Source organism: Zonotrichia albicollis, chromosome 13 (assembly GCF_047830755.1).
Source record: "Zonotrichia albicollis isolate bZonAlb1 chromosome 13, bZonAlb1.hap1, whole genome shotgun sequence".
Lineage (NCBI taxonomy): Eukaryota > Metazoa > Chordata > Aves > Passeriformes > Passerellidae > Zonotrichia > Zonotrichia albicollis.
In genome coordinates this window covers 9,433,008-9,458,323 of record NC_133831.1, presented here as the reverse complement: position 1 = coordinate 9,458,323, position 25,316 = coordinate 9,433,008, and the positions used below count along the sequence as shown (strand labels likewise).

At 39.8% G+C, this 25,316-nt stretch overlaps 1 protein-coding gene across 4 annotated transcripts in view; it reads right to left on the bottom strand.

Moving 5' to 3' along the window:
- Positions 1 to 2,124: 2,124 nt before the first annotated feature.
- Positions 2,125 to 25,316, bottom strand: part of ESRP2 (epithelial splicing regulatory protein 2) — a 42,208-nt gene continuing 19,016 nt past the window's right edge. The window contains exons 4-17 of one of the 4 annotated variants that reach the window (XM_005490796.3): positions 25,043 to 25,156; positions 23,889 to 24,003; positions 23,049 to 23,147; positions 22,873 to 22,927; positions 21,970 to 22,080; positions 21,002 to 21,134; positions 20,780 to 20,822; positions 19,983 to 20,284; positions 17,785 to 18,006; positions 16,327 to 16,513; positions 14,873 to 15,071; positions 13,680 to 13,857; positions 6,360 to 6,469; positions 3,331 to 3,494 (exon numbers count right to left, since the gene is read on the bottom strand). In XM_005490796.3, coding sequence (XP_005490853.1) covers positions 6,380 to 6,469; positions 13,680 to 13,857; positions 14,873 to 15,071; positions 16,327 to 16,513; positions 17,785 to 18,006; positions 19,983 to 20,284; positions 20,780 to 20,822; positions 21,002 to 21,134; positions 21,970 to 22,080; positions 22,873 to 22,927; positions 23,049 to 23,147; positions 23,889 to 24,003; positions 25,043 to 25,156 — 1,848 coding nt within the window. In that variant the 3' untranslated portion in view covers positions 3,331 to 3,494; positions 6,360 to 6,379. Of the gene's footprint in view, positions 3,495 to 6,359; positions 6,470 to 13,679; positions 13,858 to 14,872; positions 15,072 to 16,314; positions 16,514 to 17,784; positions 18,007 to 19,982; positions 20,285 to 20,779; positions 20,823 to 21,001; positions 21,135 to 21,969; positions 22,081 to 22,872; positions 22,928 to 23,048; positions 23,148 to 23,888; positions 24,004 to 25,042; positions 25,157 to 25,316 lie in introns of all 4 variants that reach the window. The other 3 variants (XM_005490795.3, XM_074551013.1, XM_074551014.1) reach the window with 3 other exon arrangements.

Genomic DNA, 25,316 nt, shown 5'->3' with positions numbered 1-25,316 from the left:
TTAAGCTATATGCATTTAAAGACAGAGATTACAAAATTTATCAAAGAACACAAAACACTTCGGCCTTACCCTAAGCTCCCAGCGTTCTCCAGTGATAGAAACCATCATCCAAACACATGTGATGAAAGTATTTATCTTCCATTTGGGAAGGAGAGCTCTTGGAATTGAAGCCAGCCTATCAGCTCTAAAGCGTTTGCAGCACAGTTCCAGGCGAGCAGCTCCCGAGGGACACTGTTGGTGGCCGCAGCAGCAGCAGAGGCGAAGCTGAGGGCTTAGCGCAGCTCCATGGCAGTGAGCTCTGCCTCACCTGAGGGCCCGGCGCAGCCCCGGCGCCGGGGCACAAACCCTGCGGGCCGGAAAGCCTCAAAGGCCGGGTGCGAGCCCAGCCCAGCGCAGCCCCTCTGGTCCTGCAGCCGAACCCGGGAGAACCGGCTCGCTCGGACTCGGCCGTCCCGGTTTTACCGAGCCAGAGGGCAGCGCAAGGGGCGGCTGGCGGAGTTCAGTGCCTCGGGGCCCGGCCCGGCCCGGCCCCTCAGGGGATCAGCCCCGGGCAGAGCGCGGTGCCCACAGCGCCGAGGCCCCGGCTTCGATCCCCGCGTGGGCCGTTCACTGTACGGTTGGATTGGGTGATCGGTGGGTCCTTCTCTGCTCGATATCCTGTGAATATTCTGTGGTCCTGCTGCATTTCTGCCCCAGCCACTGCTTTATGCCAGCAGCACTTCGTTTTTCAACGTTCCCCCCTTATTTTTTTTGTCTTTTATTCTTTTTTTTTAGACAAGACCACCGTTTTCAATATGAACAAGAAAGTCAAAGTTCACAGAAGAGCATCCTCAGGCCTGGTCTCTTGTCAGCCCCACCTGGAAGGCTCTGGGCTACCCAAAATGCTGCCACTCCCCTTGCAGTCATTTTACACCAGTAGCTGCTAAAAATTATACTCTGGTCCCATGTTCCACATGTTTGGTTTCACACACAAAACCACACAGCCTGGAACATCCCCAAGTTCACTTTCTAGAACGGCTTTCCACCATCTCATGCTAAACAGGGAATGAAACAGCAGTGGGTGACAGGTACAGATTTCACACATGGCAGAGCCTGTTTGCAGTTTGTGATGGGCATGGGGCTGATCCCCAAAGCAGAACTGTGATCATGCCAACTAAGCCACAAAGGTGTTAAACGAGTAGGGAGTGTTTGCATCTAAATCACGACTGATATGGCTGAGGTTCTCAATTCCAGCCCTGCCTCACCTTGCCAAGGGAGCAGAAACCCACAAGTTCCATATGGGTTTTATAAGAGGAAAGATGAGAAGGTTTCAATAGCCTGCAAAGCCGTCACCAGCTGGACTGTGGCAGACTGTAAATGTGTGATAAACGGACTACACAGCTACCAAATTTTCCTCCAAGGCACAATGAGAAAGGTTAATTATCCTTTATACTGTTCAAATTGCTTTAAAAGTAAGATTTTTGGTAGACTTCACCAAGATGAATATTGGAAATAGGTTAGTGTAAACACTCCCATTAAAAAAAAAATTAAAAGATCTTCCCTCCAGTTCCACCTGATTGTGCTGAAACTTAATTTGGGAGATTTTGATGATGAAATGGTATCTGGTATGAGATATGTCTGACTAGAGAGAAACACACCTTCTTACCTTGATGTGATTGCCTCGCCCTTTTTAATTTTCTGTATAAAAAGGCAGACTGGCTGTATCTTGACTTAAATGTAGCATTTTGGGTTGCACAGATAAGTGAGTGACCCGTTAGGTCAATTAAATGCAAACACAAATGCAATTTCAAGTTCAATACTTTGTTTCCTCTGGCAACAGAAAGAGAACACTAGGCATGTAAACAGTTACATCATGTTGCCTAAAATGCTTTGCGCTAGGAGAGAAGCAGGCATCATACAGATTTCTGGCTTACTAGAACATGCAAAAAGACAAAATGAAAAAAAAAAAAAAAACCACAAAACCAAAACCACAAAAAAACCACCACAATCCCCCAAAAAACAGAGATGTCACAAAGTAAAAATGCTCATCTAAATCTAGGAGAAAAGTGTGTAAGGCTATTTATCAAAGCCTGATGCTCTGTGAAAATACATTAAAGCAAAGCATAAGTTACTTTCAAAAGGCAATGCACATTGTAAGCATCTCTTTTATTGTAGTATAAAGAAGCATACATCATTCAGTTCTTTAAAGTACAACTCAAATTGTACACTAACAAAAAAAGATCAATTCAGACATCCATGAACATGTCAACAACAGAATTCATTACATTTTGCTCTGCTGGTATTGCACTTGGAATGATTTAGAAGTAAGGCACAGTAAAAACAAAGTCATTTAGTGCTTCTACAGCAGATGTCTTTTTTTAAACACATGCTACATGACGTAAAAGTACTTCTAGCTTATGTATATACACATAAGGGAAAAAGAAAAAAGCATGCACTAGAGAATTCAGATTTCAACATATCTTGCTGTTTCATAATATACAAATAAAGTAGTTTAAAGATGTAAACAAATTGCATGCACATAAACTAGAGCAAAATCTTTAATACAGTATCTGAAAGCTATTATGCTTAAATAAAAAAATATAACTTATTAGTACTCAGGTTTATGTGCCATTTTTGGTCCTGTAGAGATTAAGAATATGGGGTTAGGGGCAGGGTGGGAAGAGTGGATTTTTCTGGTTTTGCTGTTGGTTTTATTTTTTTGCTTTACACATTGCAGCAGTACACTGGTAAGGTCAAATATGGCTTTTGCAAAACAATGTCTAATGAAAACATGAAAAAGCACAATTGGTTCAGGATCCAGCACCCTGATATTTTCCAGTCAAGAACAAAACAAAACAAAAATCAATATGATCTACGCTTTGAACTGGGTAAGACATGCATTCCAAAAGACCTTTCTAAAGACATTTAAACTCTACAAGAACGAGACACTTTGTCAAGTGTAAACTCTTAAAAACTAAACACAGAAGGATCTGAATGACTCAAGCATAGTTTTCCACTTCAAATGCTACTGAGTAAGTTTCGCCCGTGGTCCCGGTAGCTGAAGTGACACTGGACTGTCTTCAGAATTAACTGCATGCCAGGAGCAGCTTTGCTTCTTTTTACACAGGTACATCAGAAATTAAGTAAATTAACTGCACAATTTTTGGCTTCACTTTATCTTTAGCATGGGAGATGCCATTTTTCAAATTAAAAAGGGCATGCACCATGCTGCATTCCAACAGGTTATGCTGAAAAGGCACGTTTGTCGCTGCCTGGGTGGCAAGGGAAGACTTCTTATTTTGCAGAGGGCAGGGTGTTGAGTGCAGCATCCTCTCCTCATCCTCCAGAGTGTTCAGTTAGACCAGGTACAGTTGCACACAGTGGCTGCCCAGGAGCTGTCCATTTCTCTCAGCCACTGCTTGCTTAGCTAGATCCAGGCTTGGAAAAGTCACCAACGCCTCGCCACTGGGCTGCCCACTAAAGTTGTAAAGCATGAGGATGGAATCTGCTTGGAGCTGCAATGGTACAAGAAGAAAAAATAAAAATTAAAAAAAACTATTAAGACCAGCAACAACACCTGGAAATGTAGTTTTTAATGCTGGTGCAATTTTTAGTGCTTCTGGCTCACCCCGCTCCTGTGCCCATGGTGAAAACATTCTGGAAGTTAAGAATGGGAAGGAGAAGGAATCAAAGATCAAAAGAAATTTTAGCTTGGCAAGCAGCAGCAGCTCTGACTCTGCTGGAGTGCTGAATATAGTGATGTAGACATAATTCTGTGCAAAAATTTTTCTAGAGAAGCAATTGAGATTAAAGGAGAGAGTTAGATGTTAATAGGAGGTAAATGGAGCAAGAAATCCAGGCACTAATAATTTTTGTACTATGGGGACTACTGGCCAAGTGACAAAGGCTTTTAAGGCATGTCAATACTCACACACAAAGTTAAAAAAAAAAGAAACAACACACATGCCAAAAATAAAAGAGCTGTATGAGTTCTGTGTTGGGAGAATGAGCTGATCTCAACACAGGTGTACAGCACAAGGAAGATTTTCCAGAACAATGAAGTAAAATCTGGTGCAAAACTGAATTAAATAAATATTTATTGTAATTTTAACAAGGCTAAGGAAAAGCAGGTTAGCAGACAAGATTTTGGAGTTGATTTACTTTTGAGGGCATTTGCTCTCATAAAGTCTCAAAAGGCAGTTCCAAATTGCTGAGTTCAAAGCAGACATTACAGTCAGCCCTATTGCACCCCACCCGTTTTCCATAAGATGCAGGAAATTCTTCCAAGCTAAGTTTGAACTCCTGGTTGCTGGACAGAAATGAATCTCAATGAAGTTTCACAATGAAAGACTGAAGGATCAAAAGCTCAGCATACAAAGTTAGTTTTTTTGAAAAACAGTGTCAGACAAAGCAATGCTGGAAAACCAACCAGTTTTATGAATATTAATTCAAGTTATGTTCATGTGACATATGTTCTCTTAAGTTTATAAAAGATTAAAATATTTAAGTGTTTCATTTCTGTAGAACTTGCGTGTGTCTGGTACTACAAGAAACAGCAGACTTCTCAGTTATTACCAATAGCATTTCATTCATGTATCATACCATATATCAGCTTTACATTCAAACATATGAAAATAAATCAAGTGCATGCCAGAGCTTCACTTACCCAAACATTGAGCAGGCAGTAAAAATATTCTTAAAATATAAGCAACAGCACACTTTAAAAACCAAAACCATGCATAAGGCAGTTAGTACCAACTTTCTATCATTTCTTCTCAGAAAACTAAAGTTAGTCAAGAAATAACATGCAAAAGAAATAAAAAAAGATAAAATACATAACCTCTAAAGCTCACTTCTAGTTTGGAATAAAACAATCTTGTTCTATTTCAGAGTAACCCTCTCTCAAAGAGAAAGCTGTACAGAACTTGGATTGAGCTGCAAACCTGACCTAAAAGATGCTCTGCTCTAAACCAGCTCTTTGCTGTTAATCCATATGGGATCAACTCATTTACCATCAGTCCAGAACAGAATTTTAATATTTCAGCCCAGAGTCAGCTGAAAACCATATGGAACACAGTTAGACCTCTGAGCACAGAGGAGAGCTCTAAGAACATAGTTTAAATGGCAGTATTGGTGTAATACCAATGTAGGGATCTAGAAATTCATGTTATGAGAGCTGCACAAAAAGTTAGCAAAGAAGTCTACACATTCTGCAAGCAACTTAATTAAAAGAACTAATTGAAACTCTTCCGTTTCATTTTAAGATATATTGGGTTTAAGTACTTATTTACAGATCATTCTAGAGAAATAGATTTTCTGTATGTACACGTGTTTTAAAATTAGCTTCAGATTCATACAAATATTTTTCCTGGATTTTTTTTTTAAACTCTCTAACAGTGGTACCTATATAATACTACCTTGTACCACTTACAATTCAGACTGAGCTACTCCATGAATTAGCCAAAGACTGTTTCCATGTCATACTTTGTAGAAACCAGCTGCTGATCTGGTTTTCCAGTTAATTACCAGACCATGCAGTCCATCTGCTCCTTACAGATCCAACACAAGAAAACAACTAATTTGAAAACAACTGAGTTGGTGGTTGTTAGTGAAAGTACATTTGTCTGTGAAAGTAATTCTCTTAAGGCACAATATGTGACTGCCATTTTTAAACTGAGAGGTTGTTCTGGTTTTTTCTTAAGGAAAAAGAAAATATACTAACTAATCAGTAGACTTTTGAATGGAATACAGTAATACTGTGGCATCATGTAATTCACATAGGCCATAACAAAATTTCTGAGAACTAGGTGTAAGTGCCAAAAAATGCAGGCAAATTTACAATTAGCAAACCCAGTTGGTTGCATCAGAAAGTCACTATAACCAAAAAACCTCTTCTAAAAAAACTAATGCAATAGTTCATGTTGCATTAGGGAGAACAAGAAGGAGATATTAATCTCTAGCCAGTTATATGGTACAGAAATACACAGCCAGAAGTCTGGGGGTTTTCACACACATATATCTGTGTTCTTCCTAGCAATATCAGGGAGAAAAAAATAAACTTCTCTGACTTTACTAAGAGAAGAATATTGGACTGAAAGGTTCACATGAGATACAAGCATCCACAAACCCTTCTGGAAGCTGAACACCATCTGAGCAGAACCAGGCAATCACTGCCTCCACCACTGCTGCCCCAGCAGCCACAGATCACAGCCAGCCCATTTCCTTGGGTTAGTTGATTTTTGAAGCAGGAAGACTAAAACCAGGATCCCAATGCAAGCTACTAAGGGGGAGAGCCACAAGCAAAGGTCTCTGTAGCACCAAGCCCTTCTTTCCCTTCCCATTCACCTCTGGAGAGCCAGGCTCTGGCAGTCACAGCTTACCTTCTTCAGAAGTTACAAAGTTACAAACAGACCCACTCTTTCGGTGCTTGTAACACACTCCTGGCTTGATCGCTCAGCTGTATTAGGCCATTGTAGTCATCAGGCGCATACTACAGTACAAGTGTGACATGGGACAATCAGCAAGAGAAGGAACAGTCTGGCACAGCAAGCCACACAGACCATCATTTGCAACCACAATTAAGAGCATCAGCTATAACAACTGGCAGGAGACACTGAACTGGACAGAAACAACTTTTATGTAAGATAAAACATACATTAATTGCATTACTGGTTGTAGAAATAAAGTAAATGCTTGTGGGGAATGTTCTAAACTGTGTATTTGAACTGCTCCTCATCAAGGAAGGGAAATAGCTCAGACCATGAAGTGCTCCTTTCTTCCTTCTACTCATGAGATGGCAGCACCAGGTAACCAAACTCTTACATTTTCATAAGCACAATCACAAACCCAGTGATGGCTCTCACTGGGACAGATGAGCATCTTCCAGCCTGCACACTGAGGTGGGGGATCAGAATAATTGAATGGATCTCACTCAGATCTTTTATGCACTCATGGATATGAAGTGCAGCTTCTCTAGGGAAGAGTGAAAAACACTCCATAGGCTACACCAATGTAATGAAAGAAAATCAATGCCCTAGCATGAATGCATTCACAAGGTAAAATAGCATTTATGCTAGTGTAGTGTATTTCTACATCAGAAAATGAAATAAACTACATAGTGTAACTGCATCATAACAGATTTGTAGAAGTAATATATTAAAATAAAAATAATGACTGCACAGAACAGTCACACCATGAAATTAGAACAAAACCCTCATATATTAATCAGATCTAAGAATTCTTTGAGATGCTGAATATGAACAGTAATCATTCATACTACTGGTCTGGTACAAATATATATAGTCAGGAAATACATCAATATGAAATATTGTTCTTAGCACATAATATTTCCAAATCACATATCCTGGGAAGGGACTGAGCATTCTTACACATGCTGCAAAGATTACTTGAGTGGTTCCTGTAATCCAGAAGACAATAATGTTTAGCATAACCTGAGTTGTAGAATATCTTTTCAGTGGCAAGAAGAGTTTCCTGTCTCCCCCCAGACAGACTAATGCTTTAGATGATTGCCAAATGCACACAATGTAGATGGACTGCGCTGCCTTTCCTTTAATTTTCTATCATGCAAAAAGTCTCCTGCCAGCTTAGGGAGAAAAGGAGTATATTTGGGCATACAGAACACGTATCCATCCAAAGGGAAGTTGAAAAGAAAAACACCAACCATCTTGTACACACCTTTCACAGAAAACAATAACCAAGAGCCCAGAGAACACAAAAGAAAAGAACACCCCAAAATTTTACTATTGAATTCTAGCCATATCTAAACCCATGCCATTAAGTAAAAGACAAATATAAGAAGTATTTTCTAGATAGTCTCTGCCAGGGCAACCAGACCGTGCAAATATTAGATTTATGATTCCCAGACCTGCCCTTGAAACAAATCTACAAAATGTAAGTTTACTCTTTGGAAGGAATGTCTCAAGATAGTACATACTTTAGATTATCAGTAGATGTACAGTAGGCAAAGTTCTACAGTTTTACTCTTGTAAGGGACAGTATTTCATAAGTTACACTTGAAATGGAATAAACAATGTAGAAAATATGAAAGTTGTAAAGATATCCTGTACAGAGTTGTCAGAGCTTAGGCAAAAACCTAAAGAAAATGAGAAAGAAAGAAAGAAAGAAGAAAAATAAATTAATCAAAAGACCTAGAAATAGAAGCAGCATCTAATCACAAGGATAGGTGAGAGACTGCAGTCAATTAAAACAGAAGCTGTAGAACAGTAAATTCTTCAAATAAAATGAAAACTACCCTAACTTGCCTAAGTAAGCACATGATTGTAAATCTTTCTGATTCTGTCTGCATTTCAAAACCCATAAGAACAAAACAAGAACATCCAACCAGACAGGACCAGACCAAGTGTAAACTGGTTAATAAAGATGCAATACACTAAACTTCCTCCTTGAATTTTCTTTTTCTTCAACCTATTTTATTTCTTTGTTCTTCTCTTGCTGAGAGAAATATGGGACTGTCTTCCCCTCACAGACTGTGCACAGATTTAACCAGGTCACTAACCAGTAAGTCATTGATTTCCATTTCATTTTTGCAGTTCCTGCAGTGAATATTCAAACTCAGTCTAAAAACAGCACATACAAAGCAATCTAGAGAAAATAACCCACTGCTAAAAAAAAAAACAAACCAGAATTGAAACTGGAAAGTATATTTAGACACACTCCAACTGGGAAAAACAGGAGCAAATGATAGAAAAGGAAAACATCATAGACAGAATGGCCACTTCAGGCAGATAGCTGCAATTCTTGCCCAAACTGCCCATAAACTTTATCACAGAACAGTTCCCAAAGAGAACTCTCGGACTCTGGAAAAAAGTGCAGCTAGACTCAGCCTGGAATACAGAATCAGGTTTGATGGTAGATAACTGCAACCTTGTGCACAAGAGTCAGGAGAAATACCCTACACTGGCTTTGCCCCCTAGAAGCACATCAATTGTACCATTAGACTGCCAATACAAACACCCACAAATACCTGAACTCTGTGTGGGAGAGATACCACCTGAACCTTCTGTTTATCAGAGACTGAAACAGGTAATGCCTGTTCCAAAAATACAGAGGGTGCCACTTCAGTCTCTTGCTTCAAGCGTGGGAGGCAACAGACAGAAACTGTAACCTCTAATTTACTGGTCCCAGTCTCACAATGCTTTCTCCACATTTCCAGGCGGGAGATAAATTTAGGAATAAAGCAAAACAAGCAGTATGCTCTATTGTGAGAGTGTGGGGGTGAGCATGGAATAGTGTCTGTGTTGCCAGATGAGTTCCAACCTCAGTAAGTGGGAATTAATTCTTCCTCTACCACTTCCCCTTTCCCTTCCCTAGTCAGAGGGTGCCATGCCTAGGACTGGCACACAGATGATGGGGTATCCCCCTCTCAGACTGCAGAGAATCAGATTTCAAAAAGATCTTAAAGGAAATAGAGAATACTTTGTTTAAGCACACATTTCAGAGAAAGAAATTCCTAATCCCTAAAAAGTCAGCAACAATGAAGTCTGTTGTCCTGACAGAGCAGAGCAATGTCATTAGTGCCCTTGGAATTTAGCCATCCATCCACTTCCCTTCACTTCCTTATTACTGTTTTAACCACAACTCATCCTCCTCCCCTCTACCAGCAAGCCTTAAATTCTGTGTCTCTGAAGCCTTGGAGGATTAATATACTGCAAAAGCTCTTTATAGCTGTAGACAAAAGACACTTGAGCCCAGTAGGGCTTTAAAGAACACTATTTATTTTATGCTTTTCTTATGTAGAAACATGTACACAAAGAAGTCCTTACTTTTCCATCCCAGACTTTTTCAGTAAATTCAGGGGGCTTTTAAAAAGTTCAGGTGGAAACCCTGGCCCCTAAATCTTAGTCACCTTCTAGTCTCTTTGTTGGGTTTTTTTTTAACAGCTATTCTTACACACAACTTACCTAAATAGCAAGTCTGCTTTCTAAGAACTAATCCACAGGGCCTTTTCCAGGCAGGCATGAGTTCACTTCACATTCATGCCAATCTCCAAGAAACTGAGCAAGTACTACCAAAAGGAGGCTGAATCCTGGCCAAGACAACAGCTGAGAACTGGTTTTTGGTCAGCTAAGACCACAGGCACAGCTAAACTGTCTCTGCTTTTATATTAACCTAACAGCTCTTGTTATGATTCCAACCCTGCCACTATTTGCATTCCCAGAAAAAAAATTATTGAGAAACTGCACACCAACAAAAACCCACACAAACACACACAAAATCCAAACCAAACAAACAACAAAATCAAGCCAAACAACAACAAAAAAAGAAAACTGAATGAGAACCCCTACTCCAAAAGAGTTTCCAGTATTTGGAGACTAAAATATTTTGCATTAATTCCTTTAGTGGCTAAATAGTAAAACCTATTAAGTATTTAGACACTAAATAAAGAAAAATAAAAATTCTTCAGCAAAAAATTTTGTCCTGCTATGTGTCAACTTCATATATATTCATCACAATTACTATCCCTGTTCAATCATTATTTACTGGAGTTCTCTCACTGCTTCTGCAGCCGTACAGAGTGATGGCCTGAAGTAACACTGAGGAGTTTTGGTGTGTGTTATTACTACATTTGCACCACCTCTTCCACAGACTTCACCCAATGATATGAAATACGAGTTACTTTTCTGAATTCCTGAAGAGTCTCCTCACAATCCCATCCATGGGTCACTCACTTCAACATAAAGCCCAGAGACCAGGATATGCTGAGCAGCTGGTGAATGGCATGGTGAGGGTTTTGTTGTTGTTTTGGTTATTTTGGGGTTTGTTGTTTTCTCAATGTGGTTTTAGTTGGCTTGGATTATGTGTTTGCTTTTAGCTATCGTTTAGCTATGTATCCAGCACATAATTGGACTCAAATCAATGGCCCTATTGCTTTACACTACAACTAAAAACAATTTAATGTGAATTACTGAATCAGAGAGTACTAATATTAGCTCTTTTGAGGATTACAGTATACTACAATATTATACAGAAAGGTGATGGGGAAAATTGCCATCTCCCTGATTTGCTATTAAAATTCTTCCCAAGTTTTTCAATAGCTTAATCCAAGTTACAATAAATACATGCGAGCTGGAAGGAATTTTCACCAAAAAAAATCCAAGAAAACAGAACTACAGGAAGAAATTGAGCTGCTGAAATACTAAACAAGAGGCTAATACTAATAAAACTTAAAGAAAATTAAAATGCTGATCTGCAGACTTTTAAATTATTTCTTTTTAGAAGCATGTACTGATGTTGAGACCAGCTTGTTGAAGCCCATGATATCTCTTAAGAGGCAGGTCTGGTATGAAAAGTGCCTTCACTTAAGTAGCAACATGTGCACACATGCAGTATACAGAGCCCATGAAGCCTGAAGGAAAAATTCAGAGGAGAATAAAGCAAGAACTAAAACTTAAACCCTGTTCCTTCCAGACAAGGACACACAAAGACAAAAATCACCCTTCCATTTCAGCATCTCCGATCTGTTCCCAGAATACCAACACAGAAGACCATTGAATACCAACATCAATTAGCTGTACACAGATTAAAACCATGCCCAAACCACTGATGATTATTAAGGGCTCACTTTATGAACGAGCAGAAGCATCGTGCAATAAATCCTTGGGCAGCAGCAGAAAATGAAAAAACAATGTGAAGAAAGGGGAGGAAAAAAGAAAAAAAAGATTAGTTGTTGCTCCAGAGATGTAATATTGTCCCATTACAGTAAGTCACCATCTCTTTTTGCCCTGAAGGAATGAACGACTATAAAATTAGCATTACCACATGCGGGATTCCAAGAACAATTCAAAAGAATTCCTGGTTCCTTTATAAGATCTTGAGCCTGATCTCATTTGGACAACATCTTCTAAATAAGTAAAAGAGGTGACCAATTTAATAACAGTAACTGATGATCACAGGAGGTTGCAGCAACAGAATATAGGTTTCATGTTGTGGCAAAATTTCTGTTCCTATAACCATTTAATTGTGCAATACAAACACCAGGAATTGCTCTCCAAATGCAGAAATGAGGAGAAGGGCAAACTGAGCATGAGACACAAAGTCCAGGTTCACTAAACTGAAGATTTAACAAAAGGCAGAGGTGCTAGAGGTGGCCACTGATCTGTTCCATGCATGGACAGGTTCAGGCCACATTTTTCAAAGGTACTGTTACACTTCTAGCTGAATTTCAATTTAGCAAATAAGTTTCCATACTTAAGGTTTTAATACATCCACCATCTATCCACCAAAACCCCCAGGCAGTAGAAAACAACTAAAAGGCAAAATATCGATGGCTAAACAATGGGATGAATGTTTATTACTTCTCTGGGTATCGTGAAAGCCACAAATAACTGAACTCGGTTTGAACTCTGGAAATATCTGTGGAACAAAAAGCCCTAAAATACAATATGCAGTTTCTTTTTACTGTTTGTCAAAATTCACCACACTTTTTACGTGATAATCGTTTTCCACTGAAAAACTGAGTATGCAGAACTGCTTTCAAAGAGAAGACACAACAGGTAGAGCACTGCATCTTACAAACACTCAAAACTTGGAACATACACATTTAAGCATCTGTTCTCAGTCTACAATTATTTGCATACCAGATAGGTGGCTCAACAAATTAAAGCTCATTGTCTTCTAAGAATCTAAAGGTTAAAAAAAAAAAAGAAATAAAGAAAGAAAACATAACATGCCTGAGTGTTTCCTGTTACCTCTTGCAATATCACTGTTATCCCAGAATGTTGAAGGACAAACATGCAAATATTATTGCCTTTTGTCACAAATCACTTGTTCACTTGCAGTGGTTTGAGAGCCATAAAGAGGATTTTAGGTCAGAGCTTCCAAGTAGTACCCAAAAGGGCAGAGTTGGAACTGTGTAAGTGCTGTTACCCACAGGGGTTAAATACTCACCAGAACATATTCAATTACCTTTCCTTTTAGCAAATATGTCATGACAAACCATCATATAGATACAGTATCCTCTGAGACAAAAGGCAGAAGACATCAAATCAGGGCTGCTGGAAAACAGTGTTTGTAGCTGGTGCCTTTTTTATTAAAGACTTAACAAGAAGATAAATTTCTGTTTGTTCACCTGAGAGCATTCCATCAGTCCATACAGACTGACATTACCTGTAGTATATTTGCTGTCAAAATGGACAGCATGTATAATACAGATTTTCTTTACTTTGCAATGTAGTATAGCTTTAATGAAAGATGCTCCTGCCTGTAACCAAAATTATTAGCAACTGAAACAATGTTTGACCAAGACATCTGTGTCTCCTTTTGCAAGTCACCACACCCAGCTCACAGCTCTCTGTATTACAAATCAGCAAACTTTCAGTGTTGATGGTCAAACACTGACCCTACCAAAAGGCTCCCACCACCAAGTGGCCAGGGCTGAAAACTTCTGGCAGCCCACACTTTCCTGTGGCAGTCCCAATCCCACTGGGGCTCTGAGCTCTTCAAACTCAAACCCCAAACCCAGACACCAAATCACTGCTTCCAGATCAGGATTTGTTTATTTAATGAGAAGGAAGGCAAATTGTGTGTTACTCTTCAGTCTGCCAGTTAAATATACCACAAGCATCTTGCAGTTTCCAAAAGTTCTTGCTTGGTCAGTTTGGCCTCCACTGATCAATACTCAGAGGTCCAAAGAGGTCTCAAGGAGAAGGCTGCATACTAACCTGGTACCCCTGGAAGAAACTGAGTATCTCCTTCATTCCTGTGTTGTATGGCAAGCCCTGCATCCGGACCAAGGCTCCAGGCTGGGGCAGGATGGGAGTGTGGGTGGCAGTGGCAGCAGCTGCCACAGCTCCCGGGGGAGCTGCAATGTACCCCACCGTGGTAGGAGATACTGGAGGGCTGAAAGAGAGAGAGGGAGCAAAATTGTTACAAAACCCAGTCACTGGTTCTACTAAGAAACCAAAAACTTAGATTTGAAAAATAATCCAAATACTACAGAAAAACAGAGAGTCCCGATGTGGATTGTTTTGAGGACTTTCTTAATTTCTCTTCAGCATCTCATGATCTATTTTTAGAGAAGGGACGGAAGGGAAAATGGCTAGCATTTGTAGTTAAAGACAAAAGGAGTGGCATTTGTTATTTCACAGGGGAGTAGGAAAAGTAGCTGCAGATGACTTGTTTTAAGATCGTTAATGAAAACACAAAGAAATCAAGGGGAGGGGTGTTGCCATAGTATGAAAAGGAGGAAAACACCCTAATCTGGCATTTCTGAGCCACAAAATAGTGAGTAATTAGCATCTCCATCACTGGTCAGGGCTCATTAGGAAATTCCTAGATACTCAAGCTAGCAAGTGTCACACAAGCCTAGGAGCTATCAGTGAACAAGCTATTTCCCCACAACCCCTATACCAGACTTCAGTGACTCATGCTGATACCATCTGTGGAAGGGAAAAGGTGGAGATTTGCTTTGCTTTCACATGTAAAAATGTTCTTTGGTCTCACGGATGTACAAAATCAAACCGAGTACACAGAGTCCACACCTATGATGAGTCTTTCAGCATGAAAACAGTTTTGTAAGTAAAAGAACAAACTAAGAGGTGAGGGTGGAGGTGTGAATTGACACAGTTTCTCTTCTGGCCAAGAAATAGAAGTGCCTTGATGACATTGCCTCAGTACCAAAAAACCCTTTTTGGCCAACATTATCACGAGATTGAAGCAGAACCTGCAGAGACTAACCCCCTTAAAAGGTCGCAGAGAAACAGTTAAAATGGTTTCTGCCTCTGTTGCTGAACATTAAGTTCCCAGGACTACCTACACTAGAAAAGCAAATTTAAGAGCTGTTCACAGGTGACCACAGAGTCACCTACCACACTGGGATGGAAGGTCAAGAGGAGCAGTGAAATCTCGGCGTTACCTGGGATAGTAAGCTGTGTAGTTCATGTAGAGCTGAGCAGCCTGCGCTGGGTAGTAGGTAACAGTTGGAGGAGCAGCTGCAGAGGCCTGGGGTGTCCTGGTGGATGGCAGGAGGGCTTGTGGCTGGTAAAGGGCTGCTGCCTCTGCTGGGATCACAGCTGCTGTTTGGAAAGCAGCATAAGCTGCTGGTGGAGAAAGACCTAAAACCAAAGCAGAACAAAGCACCAAAAAGCAATCAGAATGGAGAAGTCTCAGATGAGTAACTCCTACAGCAATGTGATTGAAACCATCTGGGCATGATTGATGAACCCATGAACCCTTGAGCAGAGACTGCTCTCTAGCCTCTCCCCTGGAGACCTTTGCTACATTGCCACGAAAAACAACTCGGGCATTGGGAATGAGTAATTCCTAAAAGTTCACAGCTTCTCGATGTGAGCAGCCTTGTCTAAATGTAAATGGAAAGTAGGGAACTTCAGAGTTAATAAAAAGAAAGCATAAAGCCATGTGCATAGAGAAAGCAGGCGTGCACACCAACACACCCTGGTGTTTTCTAACAGAAGTTGTACTCTGTGGGACAAAAGCACCATAATAGTGCTTGGGCATCCACATGGGTGCACACATGGGCATCCATAACTACTGACCATGACACTTCATGTATAAGCTTCCTGAGACTTCAAAAAGTATTTTTAGGATACAGCAAATGGAAGGGAGAATTCCCCACTAGATCACCAGTCTGATGGTTTTTGATGAATAAATACCTAATTTGTCCAGGAACAATAAGCTTAGCTTGGTGTGCAGTCAAATTGGTTTTATATACTATATTTGGCAGCTTTTTACTATTTTGCAAATACATCAGTATCTGCTTTGTGATTTGGTAGTGAGACTAATTAGAGCAATACAGTAAAATTCCATTATAGCTCCTCAGTAAGGTTCACTGTAATCTTAAAAATAAAAAAATTAAAATCCATCCAACTTCAGCACTCTATGGTTGGTTAGTTTATCATCCCAGTGGGTGTTTTCCTTCAAAAATAAGCCCAAAGAGTACCTTCTGAATGCTCTGAGGCAAGATAGCAAGAGCACTCACTGGCAGCTGGAATACAGAACTTCTCCCCATTTTAAAAATCCCTCTCATTCCAAGTAGGTTTCACTACAGGCAAGTCTACTGCAGAGCTCAGAAGAACAGTACACCCATAAAAAGCAAAGTGTGCAACAATTTCACTGGCAAGGCCTTGCTGCCCTCTACTCACCACCGAAAATACAATAAAAATGCCTCTGATCAGTCCCATTATTGCCCAAAGGGAACAATTCCAATCTTAGCATGTACACAGATGGATGATTATTGATCATGGCAAAACCCGAGTCAAAAGGTGAAAGGCCACAAAGCTTCAGCACCTACCACATATCAGCCTTTAGCAGCAGAGAGCAGAAGAATTGGAGACTTACATGGTAACTTACATGGCGGTGGGGATAAGCCACTACGATTTAAAGTGCCACCCATTAAAACAAAGTTCATCTCCTCTCCAGAACACTGGAATACTTCCACATAACGGTCCTTCATCATTTTTTTGTGACATTTTTGAGCCACCATAAAGGCTTTGTCAGCAGATTTCATTTGGATAAAAGCATCACCTGACGGTCGTCCCTAGGGGAGGCGGGGAAGTAATTGTAGGTCAATCTGTTATGAAATCACCCAGATCACAAGAAATGCAGAAAGGACCAAGATCAAACATTTACTGAAAGCCTGTATCCTTATTCCTTTTCTGGCACAAATGACTCACAACTCCACAATTCTATTTAGGAGCAGAAAAATCAAGACTCATGCAACAAGTGCCCAGTGAACACAATGCTGCTTCAGTCCTCTGCAGAAAGAAACAGAATCATGTAGCATGGAAAACAATTTGGAGGTCTCTCATCCAAAAGCTGTTCAAAGCAAGACTAACTTTCAATTTACGTCAGGCCACTCACGGCCTTCTCCACTTGAAATCTGAGCATCTCCAGGGGTGAAGGTTCCATATCACCTCTGGGAATCTGTTCAGGTGCTTAGTTAATTTCTCATTGTGATTTTATTTTTTCCCTTTTCCATCAACTGGAATGGGGGTTTTTGGATGTAGTTTATTCACACTGTCTCTTATTCTTTTGCTGTGAAGCTCTAGGAAGAACCTGGCTTTGCCTTCCCTACAACTGCTTTAGAGGTAATAATACAACAGCATAAAGTTCCAGATCCTTTCCTAAAGTCCATAGCTGCATTGGAAGTTGATTTCCAGGCCTGATTTTTCTGCAATCTGACAGATATACCTGTCTGTATAAAATACAAAATCTTTCTTAACCAAAAAAATAAACACACACCAAAGAAACTCCTAAACAAATATAGTAGATCACTCATTTGTTTTCTTTAATACCTCAGTATTTCTCTCATTAAGAGCTTACTTTTAACACAAGACAGCAGGGAAAATATATCTCTATGATCACATCATTAAAATACACCCAAACCAAAATTTTTAATTATCAACTCTCTTTAAAGCCTGAGCAACTGCTCATCAAGTTAGAAAAACCTCATTTTGACACAAAGAGCACTCAACACAGCAGGAACCCTGAAGCTGACAGAGCAGCTATGCCATCTAAAGGAGAGATTTCTGTAATGTATTTCCAGCCTCTAGCTGCAAACAGCCTTCAGGATCAAGCTATCATTCAAAGAACAAGCTTCATCTTTCCCAGGCTGATGCATATATACATACAGAGAGAGAAAAGCAAGGGTGTATGTAAAAGGGGAAGAGAAATGAGGCAAAGACAGATGAAGAGAACATTACATTTTCCCAAGGCTGGAGAAGACTAAAGCCAAGATCAGGTAAGCTGCCCTGACTCCTAACCTGTTCAGTCAATGCAAAGTTACTCCTCCCATGCAAAATGCCTTACCTGCTGATTAAGGACCATGTGAACTCCATGGGGCTTGATATCCCCCGTGGCGTCTCCCATAAATTCCAGGATGTCATCAATGCCAGCAGTGTAGGGGAGGCCCCTGAGCCGCACGCAGTCGCGGACACTGCCCGTGGCGATGGTGTACGGCGGGGGGATGACCGGGATGATGGGAGTTGGAAGGGTTGGAATAAGAGGTGTTGACATGTATCTATTGAGTACCTGTTGGCAGAAAACCCACAGCAATGCAGATTTACAATCATCTGTCTGAGCACAGGGCAGTTCTCACAATACTATTTCCAACACACCCTTCTTATACTAAGTCACTGCAGTTACTTTTCTGTTGGGCATTTGAAAGTTTTAAACTCAGAAAAGGAGAGAGGAAGGCTAATAAATTCAATTTGCCAGACCCCAATAACAGACTTTTCTCATGTCAATATAAAAAAGTTAAAAGTCTATTACTGTTTATGGTATCTCAAAAAGGAACATCTGAAATCATATCTGTGCTAATAAACCAGTATTGCCACATACAGTTCTTAGTTAAATCAGGGTAAATTAAAACAAGTCATTTTAAAAGGACTGAGACCTGAAATAGCCAGTAACTGAAAGTATTAATTCTAATTTATTTTTAAAACTGATTGGTTAAGTGAGAGTGCTTATTTGTTTAACCCCAGTGCTCATCTCCAAGTACAGATTTTCTGAGGAAAAAATAAAAGTTAGAGATAAGAATATAGGAGACTTTGATCTCAACATTTTCTCTTGATTCATTTCCAAATGACAAAGGGAACATACGACACATGTAGGGGCTTACTGCTGAAAACCATTTTTACTGATGATTATCACAAATAAACACTTTCTTCCAAAAGAGGTATTAAAAACCAGATCACAAAGCTTTAGTTTTGTTAAAAGTGATTCAGCTTAGGTAGTTCGTTTCAAGAATGTCCTTGTAATGCATTTCAGGACAGTAATCTCTCTCAGTTGTGTGGAGAATATTGCAATTACTTTGTACTAACACTAAATAGATGAGAGCTGGCTTTGATTCTTGTAATTACTCAAAGAAGTAGCCCATAATTTCCTGAGAAATAATCTCTTGCCCAAGCAGCAAAAAAGTTTGGGTGTCAGCCTAGACAGCTGTCATAGAGGAAGAAGCAATGACATTTTGGTAGAATGTAAGTTACATCCAGGACCCCCTAAAAAAAAATGGGAAGCAGAGTCTTGGTTGCTGTGACAGAGTGATTTTTTTCCTTAGAGGATTTTGCTTCCTTCTCCCTTAGGAGGGAAGTTATGGGGGACAGGGAAATGCCACTTCCCAATCCTCACAGCACACAGATTCTTGGCTGTTGTAATATCCATATCACAGTAGTGGCAATGATCTACAAGTGTGGATATCCTTTCCCTTGCCCCATCCCTTCTACAGAAAGATTTCACCTGTCACATAAATTGCACAGTAACTGTATTACACTTTTATAGCCAGTGGTTATGCAAACACCAGACCAAATCTAATACTGGTTCCCTCTGGAGCCACCAATCTAGAAGTATTCTGTGTCAGGAAGAAAAATACTATATGTGATATTTTTCATAGGGACAAGCTGCTGGTGACAAAATAAAATGGTTTTACCAGTTTAAGAAGGTAATGATAGGAACTGGTGAAGGACAGGGGAAAAAGGAAATATATCACCTCAGGGAAAAAAAATCACTTCCTTTCACCAAAAAAACCCAGATATATCCTCTTAATTCTTAGTTTCCAAGAAAGCGGTTGCTCATTTCATGCATCCAGATTTAGATTTAATATTAGAAATTCTGTACATGGAGACTAGCATTTAAAGACCATACTGCAGATTTTCAAGAAGTATTACTACAATACTATCAATCAATTATATTTTTAGAATTACTTTTGTGATTTCAGTCAGCCTTTAAGGAGAAGAAAAACATGATTTTCACTTTATAGACTGAAGGTAAAAATAAAACCACCCAAGCAGTGGCAGCTTAAAAAAAACCCCAAAACAAACACACCCTCCCCGATCAAAGCAAAACCAATGCTGCACAATTTTCCATACCCATTAGGAAATATGTATTGACCTTTCTTGACATTTTTCATATAATAAATGTTCATGATTCTCTACAACATATTTGTGTGTAAGCATAAGAAGAAATATTTCAACTGTTCTGTTTTGAGTCTCACAACCAATAGTTACAACCTGTTGGACCTCTGCCGCTGTGCTCCTGAAGAGTTCAATGTAACGTTTTCCAAGTATTTCTTTGTGCTTTTTAAGTGCATTCTGTGCATATTCTTCACAGGAAAACAACACAAATGCATCTCCTGTGGGCCTGCCATCTGGGTACTTGACAAAGAGAAGTCCCTCTTTCCCTCCTGTGACTGGGCACTCTGGCCCCAGGAAGCCCAAGACATCTTCCTGGGTAGCAGTGAATGGAAGGCCTCTCATCCTGATGATAACTTGATTTTCCTTGGATAGGAACTGGGCCACTTCATTGGAGGTGCCTGGCAGAGAGATAACAGCACGTGGTCAGCTAAGAACCTGTGGTCAGGGCTGGGCACCCAGTTCCAGGGGATGCAGCAGCAGGGGAGCACTAAGGAAGAATGCAGTAGGTAAGCAGCCACAACAAACCCAGACAAGACCCAAAACACTACTAACTCTCAGCAATCTGTTTTGAGAGGAAAACCTCTTCATCTGCAAGTGCTTCATATTTTAATAAAATTGGAGCAAAGATAAGATTAGTGTGAATTAATACAAGATACATGGATGCTTCCACTGCAAAGGCTGGTGTTCCTCCAAGAAGGAGGAAAGTCTGTGAACATCACAGCTCAAATGCTCACAACTCAGTTTCAACAACTTGACAGGGTCAAACATTCTTGGAAGACAAAACAGGAAAGCTACTTCATTATCCATTTGCATCCTCAGTCAAGGAAAAGAAAATAACTTGAACAACATTCCTATGAACTGAAGTAATCACACTGAACTCCAGCATCACTTACCTCCTGCAATTTTTAAGAATTCTTCTCCAGTTGCTTTGTAAACCTTGAAAGAAAGAACAAAGAAAATCACAATGTTCAGTTTTAAACGACGCATATACTTTCAAGAGAATTGTGTTTTGGTACTTTGAGCAAAACAGAAGTGCAGTTTGGTTTTAAATGAGAACATAGCTTAAAATATTCAGGTTTCTCTCCAAAGATTTGTTTCAAGTCACAACTTTTTACCTCAATGTATCTGCTACCCATGTGATGCTTATGCCTTTCCAGGGCAAGGTCTCTCTGCTCAGAATTGACAAACCGAACCAAAGCCTCCCCATTTCTTCTTCCTTGGGAATTCAGACAAAGAGCCACACCACCTCTGGAAGGTAAAGCCAACAAATTTAAGTTTAGTCTGAATCTTTAATACATTTAATAAATAACTGTGTAAGAATAATAAAGGAATCAGACTTAAACATGAAAATTACAGATTGTAAAAAGAAATTGCTACTATCCAAAATTTAATTTTTGTTGTAACAGAATTATACTTTAAAATCTGCTTAATTGAGATCATGGATCTCATGTTGTTCATCACTTTCTCAACTCCCATAAAGTTGAAAATTTGTCCCTCCTATTATCTCAGATGTACATTTGAAATTCTTCATCATTCTAAATTAAAAAAATATATTTTTTCAGTGTTGGAGATCTGGAATATATATTAAGTGACAGGTATGCTAAATAACCTCAGTCTCCTCATATATATGTATACAAATAAATCTATACATAGGTATAGACATGAATAATATGAAAATTTATTCCAAACAGTACTTAGAAGTTTCTGAATGTGGCCTGTTTAGGAGGTAAAGAAGAATAATAAGTTGGCACAAAATTAAAGCTTTTTTCATGTCTTGGTCTCTGCTTTGATTAATGCAGTAGGAGTTTCTCCCTTTTGATACTAGCAATAAATGAATGTATATTGGTTTTCAATAGATAAGTCTCTTTTCTTCTTCACACATTTCTAAACGTTTTCTTGCATCCCTAAGGCTGATAAACCTGTTCAGCTGTCATGGCCACAGCATGGGAAGGGTCAAGTGGGGAGAGACTGAAGGACTCCAGTGGGGAGAGTGGGGGATGTATGTAAAAGAAATATTAAAGGGACTTGCTATTAAAGGCAAAGTGATGAAGTGATAAAGCAAGGTAAATTTTCCTTATCTTACTTGGCAATGTTGAGTCCTTTGAAAAATCGAGCGATGTCCTGGTCTGAAGACTGCCATGGCAAACCTCTGGCACGTATTACTGTCTCACTGTCCACAGTTTCAGATTTACTACTGCACAGAAAGAAAAAAAGACAAAGTAAGCTTTCATCCAGGTTTTCCAATATTTTACCAAACTTCAGATTGCAACTAATTGAATTATTAATTGGGAGCATATTTTCTGTTGAGACCCTCCTATCTCCATTATTCTTTTCAATAAAGAAAGGGAAGATAACTTGGATAATTCCTTTATATCTACAACAGTGTAGATGCACAATGTTGTCACCACATTGCAGTTCCTTAAACAAAAAATAATAGGACAACTGCCTCAATGTAAAGTAATGAGGAACTGAATTAATTTTATTTGAAAGATCTAGCAATCCTGGCAACACAAATTACTTATGCCTAAGAGATTTCAGTCTGGTCACTGAAATACATTTGTAAAGAATGAGCCATCCTGTCCCTTCATCCCTGAACCCAACACCCAATTCAGCATGTAAAAGCACTTTGGGAAGCACCACACAGCTCAGCTCATGCAGGGTGCACTGGCCATCAGCCCTGTTGACTTAGGGAAAGTTCACAAATATTTCTTCACCCTGGGTAAGATAAAACAGCCTCGCTGCCATGCAAAACAGAGGCAAGAGAACAAAGAGCATTTAACTTGCAGTGACTTTAAAGAGGTGGACTAAAGTACAGCATTTATCATGCCAGCCACAGTCTGGCTGCACTGCAGTGACTGCTGAGTGCACTGGGCTGTTCTCAGGAGCCAGCCTGCTTTCACATGACCATGGGGAAATATTCACAAGCTTTCCTTGCTGTACACAAGACTCATCTTTGTTTGTAAACAACTGTGACAAGGGCACTTACCAAGGACCTGTTTCATACTTGTGTTTCACAGTTTCAGGCTCAGCAAATATGTGATCTGTGACAAAACAAGAAGTTTAAATATAACCAGAGTCAGAGATTACTTAAGAATGACAGCATCACTGCCAATTCTTTCAGAAAAGAAGGATTTCAGCATTCAGGATAAATAGTTAACTTACTACAACCTTCTGAAAGCATGCTGAAAATGATAGCCACCATGGTCTTCACTTGCCACACGCCAAAGTCCTCCTCTGCTTCATCTGTCCCTAAGCCTAGATCTAAACAGGTGATTATAGAAAATAACAGACCTGCACAATCCTTTGTAAACAAGTCATAAGGCTTTCCTGAAATTAGCACAGAACTAATAATCAAATGTACTGGTCTTAGCAGGGACATGTGGCTATTAGACATGTTACTCTGCTCATAAACTGCCTTATATTCACTGCAACAGACAACAGTTTGAAAACTATTGAGAGCTTACATAATCTCAGTGTTAATAGTCCAAAAAAGGAAAAGCTGACTAAGTTCCTATCACTTTAAACATAACTGAACTTCAATCCCATTCAGATGGGCCCCAACAATCTCTCTAATTTGAACTGAGATATAGAGTATTGTTTGGTCTTGTTTTTGCTTTATTTTAAACTCATTTTAGTCAGGATCATGCAAGATAACTATTATCTGCAAACAGTGGAAACCTGCAGGCCAGCAGGTGCTGAAAAAGCCCACTGACAGCTCAGCTTTTCCTTTAAGATCAAGTACCAATGCAAGTGATGCTTTTCTTTGGCAGATTTACTAAATATGGTTTAGAAATCAATTAGATTCAATTTGGGGGGGGGGGGGGGGGAAATGCAAGCAGAGCCACTCCCCTGACACACACTTAAGTAGACACTCCTTCCACCTTCCCTGTGAGTTTATAAAACCCACATTTAGTTTTATTCTTCTAAACTTTGTAACAATCACAGAGATAAAACTCAAGGAACTGAACTGCTTGTGGGATATAAGCTGCAGCAAAAGGATACATTCTGCCATGGTCTTGATAGTCTGGTCTTTCACGGCGGCTGAACTAGGGTAGCAAGTGTGGAATTCTTTGCGCAGATCATAAAAGGAATAGAAGCAGTCTGACAACAAGTAGTTCTACAAGAAAGGCAAAAATATTTGGTTTATACATGCTAATCCTTTAAATTTCAAGTAATACTTTAGAACTGAATGAGGCACTCTCAGAAATTATGTAGTTCCACATCACCAGCTTGTAGGTGATGGAGCAGTTTCGTTCCTTTGTAACACAGTTCAAATTCCATAACTCTACAGAACTGGATGTCTACATGAACAAAGTCAAATAGCCTCTGGGAGTCAGACCCATGCCAAACAGCTGGAGAGGATGGCTGGGAAAAAAATATTTTAAAATATCTATATTTTAGTGTTAATTCCTATTTTTGACACTATTTTATCTTTTGCAGCTACACTGAAAAGCAGATTTGTACCAAACCACAATGACAAATTTTACATAAATATTGTCACAGAATACAAAGTCTCTTTCAGCAACTTTCAGAAAAAGATCCAATAACTGGCCAGCTCCTTCTATGTCAGCCAATCTCATTCTTGTGGGGATCCTGCAGACCCTGCTAAGCCAGCAAACTCAAGAGTCACCACCTTGCACAAAGGCAAGATTCTCCTCCCTATGCATGACAGGGTGCTCTAAACCCTCCAGGAACTTGGAGCAGAAACTGCTGCTTCATGTGGGAGTAGCAAACAAGATGCAGCTCTGCTTCCCACTGAATAAATGCAGATGGGGAACCACTGCCAGGCCACACCACCACCTGTGTGCTTACCCTCCACAGGACACTGGTTTAACACAAGCCTAAGCAAAGCAATAGTTCTCCATCACTTCTGCTGAGGTTTGATCTGTACCTTTCTTTATACTCCACACACAGAATTCAAAGTACTTGTATTGCCTCTGTGTCTATCCTGTTTTTCCTAATTTTCCTCTTCCTTATGCTCATCTGGGAGTCCAAGAAGTGTGGCTGACTTTCAAGAGCAAGTGCCTAAAATAACTACTCATGGCTCAGGCAGGGAAGGGATCATCTTCAATAGTCTTGGGACACTCCAGCTCCCAGGTGGAACTGTATCACTCCCCTCCCAGTGCTGCCTCTCTGCACCAGTTCTGGTCTTGTACCTTCTTGGATGTTTCTGGGTGGAGAACTTGTCGGATGAGTAGCTGGCCATCACTGCAGAGTGTGTAAGAGCTCCTTCCAAGCACTTTCAAATCACTGGATACCAGCTGACTAAACTGGAAAATGAAGAGAAATTTTTATTGTAGTGACTGATAATTTCATGCACCTGCCATTACTTCAGCACTTTTTTAAAAGGAGATAAAGTAATTCAACATTTTGTAAAAGTTTTTGAAAAAACATGATGGAGAACAGACATGGGCTCCTGATTAAAGAAGG